General features: G+C 36.6%; 1 protein-coding gene across 1 annotated transcript; it reads right to left on the reverse strand.

Moving 5' to 3' along the window:
* Positions 1-11,569: 11,569 nt before the first annotated feature.
* On the reverse strand, positions 11,570-12,514 carry LOC142851308 (olfactory receptor 6B9-like). The gene has a single exon (XM_075975182.1). The coding sequence runs from the start codon at positions 12,512-12,514 to the stop codon at positions 11,570-11,572; it is 945 nt and encodes a 314-aa protein (XP_075831297.1).
* Between the last annotated feature and the right edge of the window lie 2,446 nt (positions 12,515-14,960).

The following is a 14,960-nucleotide window of genomic DNA, read 5'->3' on the forward strand; positions in this document are numbered from 1 at the left end:
ATGGTTAGTAATAAACTAGGCAGTAACAAAAATATAGTTTTATATGGCTGAAATCTTGTCTCTTAGTTTCTTTTCCAAAATTTGTTACTGAACCATAGATTTTAACAACCTTGGCATATAATGCTTTTTTTTTCTTTTACTTAGTATGTCAGGAAAATTTACCGTTTTATTTGCCATTAGTTTTACACTTTTGAGTTATTGTCACATAAAACAATGTTCACTTGAACATAAGCCCTGCTATAGGAGGACCAATTAAAAGAGTAGAAGAAGGTGATGCAAAATAGGGTACCTATATTAAACACAGGGATGATTCATGTAAGAGGAGGATGAAATGGGAGTTCATCATGATATTTGGAAGAACATTAAATTGAAACTTGTGAATTATTTACTTCTGTAATTTTCCACTTAATGCTTTATGCAGTAGTTCACAATAAGTAGCATGAATCAAGGGAATCAAACTATAGAGAAAAGAGAAATATAGTATATGAATATACTTACAAATATATGTGCACTAATACCATACTTCATATTATCTAATTACAACTTTACTTATCAGTCTAATCTATGCTTTCTTCAAACACATGTTAAAATTAAATATTGATGCAAATATCACTTGATCAGTTCTATCTAATTCTTGGCTATAGAAATTATAACTTTAGATACAAGTTGAACATAAATAGCAATTGAGGAGCATATTGGATAAGGGAGTATTCAAGAGAGGTCCTGGCCCCCTAGGGGACAACATGGTCTAAGGACATTATTACAATTTGAATAGAGTTAGAAGCTGACATAAAAATAAAATGAACTAAAGAGAAGAATACTTTTAAGGAAACAGAAATTTATTTTTTTAATATTTATTTATTTATTTTGTATGCAGTTAGCCAGAAGAGGGCACCAGACCTCAATACAGATGGTTGTGGACCAACATGTGGTTGCTGGAAATTGAACTCAGGACCTTTAGAAGAGCAGGCAATGCTCTTAACCGCTAAGCCATCTCTCCAGCCCCAAGGAAACAGAAATTTAAAATAAAAAAACAGAACTCAGAGAATGGGAAAAAATGTCAAGTCTCAAACTGACCATAAATTACTTGGTTATTGTATATTGGGATAATGGCTATAGTGAATTGGAACTCAAATTTGACTTCTTTCTCCACCAAAAAGGATGATCCTTTAATTAATTTTGGTTGCTTCTCTCAGGAGACTTTTATACCCAAGAGGTATAAGAGAGGGAGAAAGCACATAGCTTAGCTCTGAACCACCATGAATAAGGTAGTAAAGGAATGTTTGTAGGTAGATGAATTTAGCATGTCTGATTTTAACGTATCATGTGACACATTATAGAAACATGACAGAAAACAGACTCAGTGTCTAGAGAACCAAAGCAATGCAAATGTACTCACCATAGGAACATGCAGATGGAAAGTCTGAACTCTAGTCCATGGCGTATTGCTTCCTGACATTATAATCTGGAACAGACCTCAACTGCCTAAGCCCCTTGATTCATTAGAGGAAAGGGACTATATAGCATAGTTAATGGTAAGGAGGATCTAATTATTCCTTGTTTAAGACCTGGCTTCCCCTGGATATTAAAAAGAGAAAATAGGCATGGAGTTTGGTAGCACATACCTTTAATTTCATAGCTCAAAAAACAGAGGTAGGTAGATTTCTGTGAGTTCAAATCCAGTGGTCTACAAAGTGAGGTTCAGGAAAGTTGGTGCTAAATAGTAAGACCTAGTCTCAGAAACAACTAAAGAGAAAGAAAAAAATGAAGTAAGATGGAATAGGGTCAGATTCTTCTGTTTTAAGACTTGAAAGGAGAGAAAAAAATCAACAAGCAATTATTGTCCAGTGACTGATAGTCACAAATATGCACTGCCAGGTATCCCACTGAAGGAGGGCCCACTGTTCCATATACTAAATAGGACTTACTTATTTGAACCTGGATAGTTGAGCCCTGATGGTTGAAAACTCATACAATGGAAGAAATAATACTGTGATAGTTTAATAAGATTTGATAGCATGCACCAATAGGGAAACTGATACAGAATTACTGAAAGTTTGAATCCAGGATGGTTTACATGAGTTACAAGACTGTGCAACAAGACCCTTCTAAAAGCAGACAATTTTTTTAAAAAAAAGATGATAGCTAAAATATAGTACACTTCAGAAAAGTAATCATCTAGCTCATCTCTTTTATGCATTAAATTCATCTGTTTTACAATTGTTTACTGAGAACCTAATATGGGACAAGCACTTTCTGTACATTTAAGTGGCTCAGTTAACAAGATAAATAAACCAGGCAGAGTGCTCTTCAGTAACTACATCCTAAGAAAGAAAGCAGGCAGTCAAAAAGTGAATACAGCATGTAGAAGAAATGGGAAAATTCTATGGAGAAATTTAACCAAGACATAAAAATAAAAAATAAAAATAAAAACATGAGTGCAGACAGTGACAATATGCTGATATTTTAAACAGAAAGATAAGGACAGAACTCATTAAACAGTCATGAAGAATATAAAAAGCATTAGGTACGGGGCATCCTGATGAGGAGGTTTTCTGAGACAAAAAACAGCTCTTTAGTGTGGTGAAAGCAGAGTGAATAGAGAGAGACATGAGGTCATAGCCGTAAAGAGCAGGAGACCTGACTGTGAGCAGATCCATTGCATTCCTTCTGATGCATGGCTCACATTTGCTATTTACTGGACTGGTTTAGGAAAGTTTTGAGCAGTTAGATAGTTAAAAAATCAGAAGTTTAGGCATGGGGCTCACTGAGCATTAGCATGTGTGAAGACCTGGGTTTAATCCCCAGAACTTAAAAAAAAGTCTCAATAAAGTATTGTTAGCTGAATTATTTCCTACACATTTTGAAAGTGAATCAATTGATCAATCGTGTCTGCCTAAAAGTGGCCATCTTGTTCTTTACTGATCATACTTCTATATCTGCTTTAGGACACTGGCTATCTGCTAACCCTGTTTGACTATTTCTACTTCTTCTGCACCCTCTCTACGATAGCTACCTCTCCAGAAATAACCAAGTTTTTTTTCCATCTTAAATTGGAAATTTTTTTTGGTTTTTCAAGACAGGGTTTCTCTGTAGCTTTGAAATCTATCCTAGAAATAGCTCTTGTAGACCAACTTGGCCTCAAACTCATAGAGATCCGCCTGCCTCTGCCTCCCAAATGCTGGGATTAAAGGTGTGCACCACTACCGCCCAGTGTAAATTGTCAATTTTTAACAAATGTAGTTGCACACACCTGTAAACATAGCATTCAGTGGTTGAGCGAGAGGATTATGAATCCAAGGCCAACATGGAAAAAAATCAAACAAGATGTTTTCCACTCATTGAACTCACCTTTTACTATCTCCTGCTATGAATTTAGCCCAGTAGTTGGAAGCAGTTGACAACCGCCAAGGCATTGCAGCTCTTTAACAAATAACCCAGAGGAAGAAACAGTCATCTGCAATAATCATCACATTAGAATATCGAGTACACTGAGAATTCAAGATTGAGACTGATTTTTTTGGCTGGGGAGCTCAGAAAGCCTTAGAGACACAGCTTGGACTGCATGAAGCATTGCAAGGTTTTGAAAAGGGAGATGACTACCAAGGAAAGAAAACCAAAAATGTAAAAGTATAGAGTGAAGAAGTGGGATTGAATGATAGAGTTGGATTTTGATTGGAAATAATAGGGGCAGAGAGAAGAGAGCTGAATAAGGAGAAAACTGGAGAGTGAGTTATGTAGTATTAGTTCTCTATACACTGTCTTATGAATGAAATAAAATTAAATTTATGCCCTGGCAATGCTGAAGCATGCATGTGTAGCCTGTATATGGTGGTTCTGTTGATCTTGTCCATATCGGGTTTCATGGTCTAAGCTGAGGACGACTGACCAGGTCTCTTCCTCCAAAGGACTTCAGACCTCATTACAGATGAGTGTGAGCAACCATGTGGTTGCTGGGAATTGAAGTCAGGACGTTTGGAATAGCAGGCAGTGCTCTTAATCACTGAGCCATCTTTTCTCACTTATAACAACATATTGACAAATACCTCTTCTCACACTGGCCACATGTGGAAAAAGAGTTGAGTCTTGTTTCATAACCTCTAGTATTAGTCCATTATTGTTGAATTACATGCTTATTTTAAAAATATTAGTAAGACTGTATAGGTTCAAGCATTGCCTAGATTCCTATCCACACTCCATCACTCTGGTGGAGTATTTGGCTGAGGGACACATGAGGCTACTCTCCTACATTTTCACCTTGCTGAATATTCACCATGTTTTCCTACCTTACTTTTAGTACCTTCATTTTTCATGATAGCTTTTGGTCACTCCAAATTCATGTAATCTATAGTGACATCAACAATAATAATTAATTGGATGTATCACACAGTAAAATATGAACCATTTCTTTCCTAGATGTTATATCACTTAATTCTCACCACAACATAATAAGGTGGCTATTACTGGTTCCACACTATAGGTAATAGAGTAAATATTGTGACTAAATTCACACACACTCCTAGGGGATGTGATGGCATTATAATGTAAGACTAACTCTCCAGAACCTACAGCACTTCTACTTTGTTTTCACTATATAACAATAGTATTTATTCAAAAATTGATCTCTCTTTCAATATGTGTATCTGTGTGTGTGCGTGCGTATTTGTGTGTATGAGTGTGTGTGAGTGTGTATGTTGTATTCCTTCTTCCATGTATTTAATAATCTAATCTACTCCTCCAATAATTCTGATCACATGTTGATCCTTCATTGTCCTTCACCTTAATGTTAAAATAAGGAAGATTTTTTTTCAAGTCCTTTTACCCAAATTCTACATCTAAAATCTAGCTCCTACGCTAAAGCTGAGCTTTTAAGTTTTCTTCTTTTTATTTATTCTTCTATTATACGGACTATAACCTCCTTCTCTCCATTTCTCCCAACCTTCACACACATCTCCTGCTTACCCTAGATCCACTTATCTTTCCCTTCATAAAAGAGAAGGCCTCCCAGTGATATCAACCAAGCATGGCATAACATAATGCAATAAGACTAGGCACAAACCCTCATATCAAGGCTGGATGAGACAACCCATTAGAAGGAAAATAATCCCAAAGCAGATAAGAGTCAGAGACACCCCAGTACCACTGTTGAGAGTTCCACAAATACCCCATGCTAAACAACCACAGTATGTTTGCAGAAGATGTAGACCAGACCCTTGCAGGTTCCGTGATTGCTGCTTCAGTCTCTGTGAACCCCAACAAGCCCTGCTTAATTGATTCTGTGAACTGTGTTCTTCTGGTGCCCTCAAGCCCTCTGGCTTCTATAATCATTCCTCCACCTCTTCTACAGGGTTCCCAGAGCTCTGCCTAATGTTTAAGAGTGGATCTCTGCATCTGTTTCCACCAGCTGCCAGAAGAAGCCTCTCTGATGATGATTGGGCTAGGCAGAAATTTAAGGGTATAGCAGAATAAAAATTATTTCATTGACTTTCTGGGCTTTTAGGTCAGTTATATTTGGTTGTACACTAGGTCTCTGGACCATCCAGCTTTTGTTTCCTGTCTAGAGCTTCTATGGTCAGTCTAAAGTTCCCATCATCTAAAATTGTTTGTCGTGAGAAACTTTCATGTTTATAAAATATTTAAAAACTCCTAACTCCTAATGTTGTTCATTAAACACCATCTGAGTCTGTGGACATATGCTTCTATGGTACACAAACCTCTGATCCAGCCACAGACTAGCTATGCCCTAATTACTTCGTAACTCCTTGAAAGACTTAGTAGGATTGGAATATTGACTCAGAGAAAGTGGCTCACCTGCTAAGTCAAAGAAAAAGAACTTATGTAGGTAATCCAGAAGATGCTTTGGGTTTTCCAAAGAAGTTAGAGAAAGTGAGATGAGAACTAGAGGAATACTACAAAGGGGGGAGTTTATTTATCTGGGTAGAAGGCAGGATTAATAAGAAAAACAAACTTCCAAGTTTGGGTGAAAAACAGTATGCAGAGAATGGCTTAACAGATACTGGCAGAATGTCTACTGATTATTTAAGAGAGTGCTAAATGTCATTCCTATTTAGTCTGGGTTACCTTATATAAATATGAATGTGAACATGTGCATTAAACCCATCTGTTTCTTCCTATACTCCTAACATTGCTGCCTGTGCCACCTATGATCTAAGTCCTATGTTCCTCTAAATTCTAATATTCTTTCTTTGCTAGATAACAACACAAGGTTGAGCTACTCCTGAGAAGTGTGAAGTCTTCACTGTGTCACTCTTAACAATGGTCTAGTCACACATATCCTTCCTTGTTCCTGAAATTCTTCCTAACTCATACCCTAGGAACGAGCTTGTTCAATTATTATCCTCTGCCAAACCAACCATGGCTATCCACTTCCTTTTCCACACCCATCCAGCCTTCCTACTGTTTGTCCTTGCGACCTCTGAATTTGTAACATTTCTCATCTTCAAGTATCACATGGTAACATTTTGTTTTGCTTTCCTATCATTGTAAGATTTATGAACACCTTGACAATACCAGTTTTATCTCATTTTTTACTTACCTTGACATCTCTATTTTCTGTCACAGTCCCTGGGTTGTGTTAGATCCTTGATAAGAAAATTAGTTGTGAAATTCAATTAATACTGGGTATTACACTAAACCATATTTCATAGATCCTTTGCTGCCCTGGTGAAGTTAAGTCACGTGCTTTGAGTCTAGTTTAGAGATTTTGGTTTAGTTGTCTTCTTACCAGACTGATGGACAGGCTTCCTCGTGAACACAAACTTTGTGTTTGCTCCTGAAAGTGATTGGAAAACAGAAGGTGACCAAAAGGGAATTAGCAAAAGCAGCATCTGAGCCTGTTTAGATCTTGGAAAGTTGTTTCTCTATAAAGTCAAAAAGTTTCACAGCTTTTTTCTTCTCCACAAAATAGACTACAGGGTCTAGAGTCCAAGAAAATGGTAACTCTTTCTGTTATTGAGGCTAGGAAAATGAAACATCACTTTAATTTGCATATATCAGAAAAATTTAAATCCAAAATTTGTTCGTACTTTTGGGCTTGTTTGATACCACTAGAGCCCAGTATGGAAGAGATTTTTCTGTTGATTGTGATTTTTTCTAATACTGTTCACTGTATTTCCCAGTCCTCTCCCACTCTTGCTCTTGACCTGTTTCTCTGTTAACAATCCCAGCCTGCTTTATATGTTGGCTCCTCCCACTGTCTCTCCCAGGCAGAACCTAGAACTGGGTAAGTCCCAAGCCTTCATTTTCCTCCCTCTTTGTGATAAAATAACTATGTTTCTTCAATGTGTTAATATTGCTTGAAAAAGGATGCAGATGAGGGGATCAAAGCGCACACAAAAGAATTTCACAGAAGTTTGACACATATTAGGCTCTCAGTAAATGCAAAGCTCATGTCTACTCCTTTCTTCAAAGCATTAAAAATAAATAATTGTACACAGGGCTAGAAAAGGGAGCATCAAGAATAAAGCAAATTTGACGGTTTTGTTTTCTAGGTAGCATAATATTGGCCCTCTTAATTTTTTAAAATAATTATCTTGGTTCTTCCTTTTAGAAGCTTGGTAACAGGAATATCTGTTCTTACGGATCCAAGAGGAAAACAAAAAGGAGTCCAGAGCAAAGGAGGGTATGAAAGAGGAAAGTAGGAAAGGAACGTATACATAAAGCAAACAGCTTTGAGTATTTCTGTTCCAATTAGTTTGCAAGCTTCACGCTCTCCTCTAGCTTAATTTTTCCAACGCTCCTGCTATTTTCAGGATGCTAAGAACTAAAGGGACAGTTATGATTAGATTTTGGATCAAAGAACAAGAACAAGAAAAATATTCAGGTCTTTCAGATTCTGAATATTAGGCCAATGGATCAGAAAATGACTTTATGTATTAGATGTGGTCCAAACCTAGTCAGAAATGATACAGTCCTGGTCATCAATTAACAAGTTAAGGACACAGATCCTCAAAACTATGTGACAAGATGTGCCGTAGCCTGCAACCTTATTTCTTCTTATGTCTCTCTTTGAGAACAGTAAGTGGCAAAAACTAAGATTAATGCCTATTATTCAGTTATCTTCTAGGTCTGCTAAATGTTCTTCTGTGAGATAAAACTAAGAAAAAATTGGCTGATAAAAATTAGTGGGGTCTTTATAATCGTCATGTAAACACATTTTTGTAGTAACTATGACTAAAAGCAAAGTTGTGAATTTATTTTCATGAAAATATAAATATATCAATTTATTCATTGAATCAAACCCTTCATTTTATAACAAGTAAAAAAAATGGTAATTTAAAAGAAAATAGCCTGGCGTGGTGGCACTCGGGAGACAGAGGCAGGCGGATCTCTGTGAGTTCGAGGCCAGCCTGGTCTACACGAGCTAGTTCCAGGACGGGAACCAAAAGCTACAGAGAAACCCTGTCTCGAAAATCCAAAAAAAAAAAATAAATAACTTAAGTGGTAATTTGAAAGAAAATAACTACTATAACCAGTTGTTAATGTGAGGTGCCTATGATATTGTTCTATGTATGCTTACAGAGTTGATTTCCCACCCTTCTTAGGCTTACTATAGTTATTAATAACTGAAACATTACCACTCCAGGATATCTCAGATATTTCAGAAACCTTTGAATTATTACATGTGTGATTTATTTGCTATAACATTTCTCAGACATTGAGATGAATAACATTGTCTCTATGTTAAATATGAGCTTTCCAGTGACAAAGTCATGAAGCCACCATGGCTTCATCATGGAAACCACCCACAAGAATCAGATACTAATATTGGAACTCATATGCCTAATCCATGGCAAAGTCTTCAGATCTGTAAAAGGGAAACAAAGGTTCAGAGCAAGTAATGATTTTTCTATGGTGCTTACATCATCAACATTCTAATAGCAACGTCCCCTCTAAGTCAAATTAATTGAAAGGAGAGTTAATTACTTACCATATTCCCATGAAGAATGAGAAAAACCCTTTGGTTGAATGTCAGAAAATCTTTTTACTCCAGAACACTTATCTCAGCCACAGAAGATAAAGTCGCTGTTGCTGATGAATGACAAGAGAATTATAGCTTTCCTAATTCACGTAAGCTAAGGAAAGCCCCACAACTGACTGGCCCCTGCATGCAATCCGTGTGTGAGTCAACACCTCACACAGATTCCACATACACCAAATACCATGTAACATTTGTCGTCCTGGGCTTGGCTTGTTTTGCTCTTCATAATGTCTCCAAAGTTCATCCATGTTGTCACATATGACTAGCTCTTCCCCTTCTAAAGGTTGACTTGATGACTAGATAAGCTTTAATGATTTATTGTTCAGACCAGTAACAATATCAAATAGTAAACATACATCATGTACTGAAAAATTGTTGAACTATTAGACTGCGTTTCCATTCACAACAAAATACAAGTGAGATATTATATATACCTTAATCATTCTACATTGTGAATCAATGTCAAATCTATTATCTGCTTTAAATTTTTATAATTATAATTTTCAGTTAAATTGAAACATAATAATAAGTCCCGGACAAGCATTTAAAGATAAGTGAAGGTTTTAAGCTTTGTAACCTCAGTCTATGAGAACTGTTGAAACAGATATGAAAAATCCAGGATAGTCACATCAGTCAAAAAACTAAAAATTTAAACATTTTATGAAGTATGTAGTATTTTAAACTTAAATATATGCTAGAAATTTTGAAGGTACAGACCTGAAGGCAATACAATAAAAATATTACAGATATTATATATTAAGACAGGGAATGACTCACCATATGGTTATTGACAATCAAATGCATATAAATTGGGATTAATTTAGGTAACTGAGCCATAAGCAGATGTATAAGAAACTTACAATCTAGAATGAGAAATCATGTTTGCATCCAAATTATTATCCATAGGGTAGAATATTACAATCAAGATACCATTAAGTATTTCATACCTAGAACATACCAGAATGAGATTACAAGCATGTTCCACCATGCCCAATTTTTTTACATGGGTTCTAAGAATCAGACTCAGGTCCTCATACACTTGTTGTCCACACTTTACCAACTGTTCATCCCTAGTCCCAGGATCTTAAGCTCAATATTGACCTGGAATGTTCATTCATTCTCCCAATATTTCCCACTTATTCTATACCCAATGGGGTAATTTTAAAAATGGGTTTTATCTAGGAGATAGCGAAACTCAGGTATTGATTAAGAGTATCTGGAACAACATATTTAGAAAATTCTTCCACAAACCTTACAGTGCAGTGTGTTTACTCTGATAAAATAACCCAAAGAGGAAAAGGTAAGGGGATGCAATTCACATATTGTTAAAATTCATGTTGTCCAGTGTAAAAATAATTTCCTAAATATTCTCTCTCTTTCCCTCTCTCTCTTTCTCCCTCTCCCTCTCTTCCTTTCTTACTCCCTCTCTCCCTCCTTTTCCTGCTGAAAATTTCCATTGACTATTGAATGAAACCAATGGCCAACAGGTTGAAGTAATCCAATGCATGTAATCGACTCCTCTTTCCTCCTTAAAGTGTACAAAGAAAAAGAAGCTCGCAAAACAAAGCATGAAGCAGAATGGAGGAATAGTGATAAACAATACATAGGCTTATCATATCAAGGAATATAACAGGCATTGTAGAGACTCAGAAGAAGGAGTTACTTGTCGCTCTAGAGGGTTTTGTACTATGGTAGAGAGTTCAAACAAAAACTGAAAATTGAGAACCTGTCATCTATGATTAAAAGGTGTGACAAGAAAGGCTGACTAGTCAACTCACCTTGCTCCTGCGTCGATATTTGGAACTATTATTCATTTGATAAAAGTTTCAGAAACAACAATTTTTAAAGTATAAAACAATTGAACAATTGAGCTTACCTCTACAGAAAGAAATATTTGAAAAGCAGAGCTAACATAGAAGTGAGTTATAAAATGGTCATTGTTATTATTTAAACCAACAGTATGCTTCAGTGCAATTACAAACAGTACAATTGGTACAGCATTGCTATCAGTTATCATTACTTCGCTCTGTGTACATTAATCACTAGATTGTACTTTCTCTTATAGAAATCAATCACTGATGCTAATGTCCTCCAGAGCTACTACTACAGATTAGAGATGCAGAGAGCACCTGATTCAATGCATTTTGAGCAAGATTTCTGGGGATCAGACAAAGGCTTTGATATTAATTTAGTTTCAACCATTGAAAACTTATTTAACCTCGTTGTACTTCATTTTCTCAATTTGTAGCATCAGCCAGGTGACCATAAAGTACTCTGTGAATCAAATAGCTCATTTTGAGAAAAATACAAGCAACAGCCCCTATATATTATATGTCAACTAAGACAAAATAGTTCAAGACACTGTAACTATCCAGTTATAGCATCTTTATTGAATAATTAAATTATTAAATAATATTAAAAATAAAGATTTGGTCCATATTTATTTATCTATTTTTGCCTGTACTATGATTTCTTTATAAATACAAGTTGAAGTGAAATTGTTAATAAAAGGACCATGATAATTCTCATAAATTACACAAGCAAAGTCTTTTTCTTAAGATAAGGAGATCAGCTAAGCACGAAACACTGACCACCTCCCAAGGTCTTCTTGATAGCATTCTTGACTTCCTGATTCCTTAGGCAGTAGATGAAAGGATTCAGCATGGGTGTAAGGACTGCATACACAGCAGAGATGAGCTTGTTGGAATTAAAAGATGCAATAGCTCTGGGTCGGACGTACATGAAAATCATGGCTGTGTAATAAATTACAACCACAGTGAGGTGAGAGGCACACGTAGAGAAGGCTTTCTTTCTTCCCTGGGTGGAGGGTATGCGCAGAATGGTGGAGACTATGTAGATATAGGAGAGCACAGTGGTAATAAGTGGAAAGACAAGGATGACAATAGCCAAAGCAAAGTCTACTAACTCAGCTGTGGACATGTCTTTGCAGGCCAATTTAAGGATTGGTGAGATATCACAGAAAAAGTGGTTCATGACATTAGAGCCACAGAAAGCAACATGTGAAATGAAATAAACCTTGACAACAGAAACCATGAAACCACTAAAATAGGAAAGGGCCATCAGCTGTATACAGTAAACTGTGGTCATAATGACTGGATATCGGAGAGGGTGGCAGATGGCCACATAGCGGTCATAGGCCATAGCTGCCAAGAGCACACACTCTGTGCAGGCAAGTGAGATGAAGAAGTAGAGCTGGGTCATGCAACCAGTGAAGGAGATGTGCCGTCTGTGCAGGAGGAATCCATCTAGCATCTTTGGGACTGTGACAGAGACATACCATATCTCTAGAAAGGACATGCTACTTAGGAAATAGTACATAGGCTTATGGAGGGAGCCAGTTGCCCAGACAGTGAATATAATTACAAGATTCTCTGCTATAATCAACATATAGACAACAAGGAAAAGGAAGAATAGAAGAACCTGTAGCCAAGGGGCTGTAGGGAAGCCCACCAGGATGAACTCACTGACCAGAGTAATGTTCATGTCCAGCATGATCAAAGGTCATTGGAGATGTTGAAGTCTTCTGTGGTAACACCACAAATAAGGTCAATATCTGGGGCAGCAGACAAAAACTGAGTTAGTAATTCACTCTTCTTGTGAATAAGATTCATAATAAAATTTATATTAATACTTTCTTCTTCAATGAGATAAAATAATTTTCATCAAAATGTTTTCTTGAAAATTTTTCCAGATTCAAAAGTTCACTTTTGGCACTCCCCACATACTAACAGACCTTGGAAGAATCTTGTCTGTCCCTGAGTTTCCCTCTGCTTTCAGGAATGACTGGGGTCATGTTGCTTATATACCAGACCAATTCTCATATCTCAGAAAAGTTCCTTTATCAGCAGACAGAAGCTATTACAAATATCCATAATTGTTTAAAACACAAGAGAAAGTGGTCATGTAGTACCCAATCCCAGCTACATTGCAGCCTCTATACCTAAATCCCAGAAAACATCACAGAAGGGGAGGATTGTAAGAGCTAGCTAGATGATGAAGCCTTCTGCTGCTAATGTCTCCTAGTTGTGATAGGAAATGTCTCTCATTAAATTTCAACAAATATGATTCCCTAAAGAAGACAAGTTGACATGCCAGTGCAGATGAGGAAAATTTCACAAGGTCTCAAACCTACATGAAGGCATTCAGACAATCAATGGGTGCTGAGAGGCGGGAACTATTTTGTCCATTGATGAAACCCTGATAAATTATTAGATCCCAAGTGGTCAGCCCTGAATACATCTGCATGCATGCCACACTAATGGACTCTTTAGGCTTTGTGGGTGGGGGTAGTGAGGGGTGAAAATTATGTACATAAAATTCTCATATATGAAATTCTCAAAAAATAAAATAATTAATAAAAACCTAAGCTGTCTCTGCATACATTTTGCACTCTTCAAAATTAATAGAAATATGAAGAACACATTCACATATGTATTTTATAGTAAATTACAGTTTATTTCATATGTGATGGAACATAATTGGGACATATAATTGGAAGGTTATTTTATTGACTCTGAAAAGTTCCTGCAGACTCATGTCTCTATATTGTTAAGTGTGAAAATGACCCATGTGGCTTTGACTTTCAAAAAAACTGAAAATAATCAAAATGGACCTTGTTTTGATTGATTTACTTTGTGAGTTTTCTCTATTTTAAAGAAATCTTTTAAGGAATCAGAATAAAGAATTTTTGTTTGAAAAAAATCACTTCTACCCTAATACTTTTCCCTACAGACAGAGGATGGAATGCTAGCACCATTCCTAGACCTTTGTTAAAGAAGATAGGCACATTACCCCCTCCACATCGATTCTATTTCTGTTCAGCTAGGAAATTACTGAACAAGCTCTCATTCATTCCTGAAATAGAATGATGGAGATAAGCATACAATCAGAAAATCCTCAAAAAGTTTAGATTTTTAGTGATATTTTAGCTATTTCTTTTACCCACAGTTTCTTCATTTGGAGTCTATGGAAGTTTTTATATCATAATAAGTATTGGAAATGTCCACTTAGGAGAGAGACATCTATAAGAACTATGTCAAGAAGTTGCAAAGATGAGTCAGTGGATGCTGCACTTGTCACCAATCATGAGGGCCTGAATTCAGATCCCCGACACTCTTGTAAATCGTTGGTGTGCATGGTGACCTGTCTGGAATCACTGGGAGGACCTGAATTCACATCTCCAACACCCTATTAAATGATTAGAATGCATGGAGACCTGTCTGTAATCCCCACATGCTGGAATAAGAGAAAGAGACTAGCTGGAGTTAGCTGGCTAGCCAGACTACCAGAGAGGCCCACTCGAGGCTCAACAGGTGACCCTGCATTAAGATAAAGAGACCTCATAGAAAACATCTGAAGTTAACTCACTCGCTCTGTAACAATCTGCGCTTCTGTCATGAGCCACACAATTACCTCATACTCACCACTACCTGCAATTTAAGATCATGGATTTTACAGTCAGGGCAAGGTTTCAGTCTTCTTTACAATACTTGGCAGTTGTGTTCTACATCACTGAACAAGTATGCCCTCCATTTCCTGTCCTATAAAGTGAAAAGTAACAAAAGCACATGTCAACCTCATCTGAGATGTGAGAATTGAATAAAACAGTGTATAGGAGCCACTTGACATAGAATTGATTCATAGGCATCTCCTATTAGTGGTGACCACCATTGAGTTACACTAGACCCATGGATACTTACTCAGTCATAAACACGTGCAGGTTTCCAGTCATGTGCTCATAGACACAAGCAGTTATTCTTCTCTTTCTTTGTTCACGTTTTCTATTAGTGTTCATGGAATAAAAGAAATCAAGATTTGTTAGAAAATTGAATCACAGCATCCATAAAAAAATCTCTGAATTATAGATCATTCATGTCTTTTCTCTAACTTAATTTTTAATGAATTGTTTTCATTATTTCAGCACATCCAATTCCTTCTT

Source organism: Microtus pennsylvanicus, chromosome 5, assembly GCF_037038515.1.
Source record: "Microtus pennsylvanicus isolate mMicPen1 chromosome 5, mMicPen1.hap1, whole genome shotgun sequence".
NCBI classification, from domain to species: Eukaryota; Metazoa; Chordata; class Mammalia; order Rodentia; family Cricetidae; genus Microtus; species Microtus pennsylvanicus.